Below are 3,449 nucleotides of genomic sequence, written 5' to 3' on the forward strand. Positions count from 1 at the left end.
AATTTAATTTGGAATTTTGGATTTTTCGATACTCTAATTTTCAGTTTCTTTAATCACAATTTCGGGTTTCCGAGTTTTCAGTATTCGAATTTTCAATTTGTTTCCGTTTCAATTCCTCGATTGTTCATTGTTTCACTCCTTCGAACTATCGAATTTTCCATTTTTCAAAATTTTCAGTTTTTGACTTTTAATTTTCGATTTTTCCATTTTTCAGTTTTTTGATTTCCTTTGCCTGAATTTTCAATGTTTCTACTTTTCGATTTTTCAATTTTTACGTTCTTCAGATTTTAGTCTTAAACTTTTGACTTTTCGGTTTCACGAATTTTTCCATGCTTGGGTTTTTTATTTTTCAATTTTTTGATTTTCGATTTTTCGAATATTTGATTCATCGAATTTTTGTCTATTCGACTTTTGATTTTTCGAATTTTCGATGTTTCAATTTTCGAAATTTGAAATTTTCGATATTCTAAGTTTGAATTTTTGTAATATCAATTTCTCAATTTTCCCCTTTTTCGACTTTTCAATTTTTTGATATTAGATTATTCGACTTTTGATATTTCGTTTTATCTATAGTTAAAAAAAAAAGAGTTTCGCCTCAGGTATGGTTAACATACTGAGTTACCGTGCTCTTTTGCCTTATTCTTAACCCTGCTCCTGAAGATGCCACTTACGAAAGTTTGCGAAACGTTGAGCCCAAAAACTCAATTTACACGGTTCCAACCCGGAAAACGATCATGTATTGATTCCGACCGTGAAGCCTCCGAAATTATTTACATATAAACTATTTACCTGAACCTATACTCAGTAAATTAAGTTGATAACATTGAATGTGAAAATGCTATATGGTTCAAAATAGTGACATATCACTACTGACCAGGTTTATTTAGACGCCTGTTATATAAAAATTAAAAAAAAAAAATAGTGTTTACGCGGAGTATATTTTCCTAGGCTCCTAGGCAACATGTTTGCGGGATAAACTTGGCAAATTTATTAAACTATCAAATGAATAGTTCGAACGGTATTCAAGTTTGACACTGATTAAATAAACCAGTGTTGCTTAATCACTGATTAAAGCTAAGGTTTGTGTTAAATCGGTGTAAAACGTTTGTTTTTGGTCAAAATTCATTTTGTTTCTGTCTAGATTGGTTGTATGACCTAGAAATTTGGCGGAATTTTGTGGACATGTAACTGTTGGTAAGCGAAGAAAAATGTTGCTCCTCCGGTGGGAATCGAACCACACGTTTACCGCTTGCCGGGCGGGTGCCCTTACCACTAGACTACGGAGGAGCTTATCTTTCTCCGCTTACCGACGTGTTATTGTGCCGCCACAATGACAATAATGAATAAAATTTACAAATTTTTAGTTTATTCGCGGGAATTTTTCAAATTGCCTGTGTAAAGACGGAGAAGACAAAATATAAGCCCCACCCACCCGGCCTATCTCAATTGTGATGATTTTTTTATTCATTGTGAGCCAAGGGGGCGGAGCTTAACTGCAAAATTCGTATTTCTCTACAAGAAATAAAAAACATGTTTTTGAGTATCGTGTTGTTCAAAGAATACTATGTATATGTATTAAGAAAAAAACAGGTGATTGATCAGGGAATAGTTGATAGGTTGATAATATTTTTGATATCTACAATAGTGTGCCAAAACGCAAAAAAAAATCACTCGAATTTTCCAATTTTCAAATCTCAGAAAAATTCCGCTGCGTCCGGCAACACTGGAAACAGTACTTGTTAAAAGTGTTTGTTATTGATACATATATCCTCAAACCCAAAAAGACGATGAAGTCCAAGCCATTTCTATCTGTTGACCACCCAGTGTAAATTTTGGAAAATTGTTGAGAGTAAGATGTTTTTTCGGACTTTAAGGAAAAAATGGGAGAAAACTTGAATGAAGTTAACACGTTGTCAATTTCTTTTACACAAAGAATTAGAACGTAACATTGGTTATCTGACGAACCCCATTATCAGTCGGATTTATTAGTCGCCTTAGCCTCAATGGCGTACATGTTTGAGGGTCCAGAAGCCGCTAAAACTTTACTGTTTCAGAGGTAATAGTGACAATTTCGAGTCATTAAAATAATGCGTAATTTCAGCATACAACTGGAAAAGCCGTCGCCTTGGGGCTTCTACGCCACCCTCTCTCTAGGTTTACTCCAAGACGACTTCAACCTATCCGAACTAGTTTTAAGCGAACTTAACGTTTTAAAGGATAGAAAAGAGTGCATAGAACATTTTGCAATTTTGAAAAGTTATTTCTATTTACTGAAAGTTTGTTGCATCGTTGTTGCGTCTGAACTTTTGCTGATGATTTTTGTTCACAGAAAAATAGTAAAACCGCTATTAGAGAACTAAGCAAAATAATCCATCGCCATCCAGATCAAGCGGCAGCGTGGCTAACATTGTCGTCCTTGTTGATTCGCTTAAACAAGGAAAAACGTTTCTCTAAAGCTGCCGCCAAATGTGCTCATATTGCGATGGAATTAGGACAAAGTAGTATGAATGTCACAAAGGTACTTAATTAGTTTTTTTGTGTATGCATATTTTAACGTATTTCTGCGTTCCAGGTCTTGAGCTTGGTCGCTCTATCGTTTTTCGTTGGTGGTGATAAAAAAAGTGCACTTTCAATGGCTCAGAAAGCGATACACTGTTATCCCAATATGGCCGAAAACTGGGCAGTTTTTATTGTTATTCTATTACGGACAGCCAAACTGCCAGAAAATCGCGTCAAGGATGTTTTAAACTTCGCTCGAACTTTGGATACTGGTGAAAATTTAAGCCAGTGGATGCAAAAAACAATGTTTAAATAATGTACTTAATAAAATGTGTTGCACTTTTGTCTAGTTTCTAACTGGAAATCCATTAAACAAGCGGCTGTAACCAAGTAATTAACGAGAGTTTTGTTGTCGGTGGTATCATTTTAACGATTTCGTTGCAAAACTTTTCAATTTTTTTTTCTGGCTTAAAATTCAACGAAACTTTCGATATTTCAAAATTGAATCTTATTTACGTAACTAGAAACATTAGTAAATGTTATTTAAATTGTATAAAATAAGATACTCCTACACTTGTGGTTTATGAATCCGTGTTAAGTTTTTATTTACGTCATTTTACATTTTGCCGAATAAACGTTCCCTAAATTCTAAATTTTACAGAATTGCAAACTTGTGTATATGCGATCCATGAATCCTTGTTGAGTTTGTAACTCTTGATGTCCAGATTTTTGGGGAAAAATCAAAAAGTAACTTAGAAACCATAAAACTTTGTGCTCTGAAGTCATGAAGGTTACAAGATTTTCGACATTTCTACTTTTCGAATTTTAGGTCATTCGATTTTCAACATTTTCAGATATACGAATACACAATTTTTTAAATCTCGATTTTTCATTTTTTTTATTTTTCAGCTTCTCAATTTTTCGCGTTTAAAATTTTCGATTTTCGATAT

The 3,449-nt window shown here is 33.7% G+C and overlaps 1 protein-coding gene across 1 annotated transcript; it reads left to right on the top strand.

Moving 5' to 3' along the window:
• Positions 1-467: 467 nt before the first annotated feature.
• LOC135136321 (uncharacterized) lies at positions 468-2,843 on the top strand. Its single transcript, XM_064065545.1, has 4 exons — positions 468-2,056; positions 2,102-2,276; positions 2,330-2,518; positions 2,573-2,843. Exons 1-4 carry the CDS (start codon positions 2,004-2,006, stop codon positions 2,813-2,815), a joined length of 660 nt encoding a protein of 219 aa, XP_063921615.1. The 5' UTR covers positions 468-2,003; the 3' UTR covers positions 2,816-2,843.
• The last annotated feature ends 606 nt before the right edge of the window (positions 2,844-3,449 follow it).

This window comes from Zophobas morio, unplaced genomic scaffold (genome assembly GCF_036711695.1).
Source record: "Zophobas morio isolate AGI-343-1 ecotype UQ-CSIRO unplaced genomic scaffold, CSIRO_AGI_Zmor_V1 ptg000026l, whole genome shotgun sequence".
NCBI lineage: Eukaryota > Metazoa > Arthropoda > Insecta > Coleoptera > Tenebrionidae > Zophobas > Zophobas morio.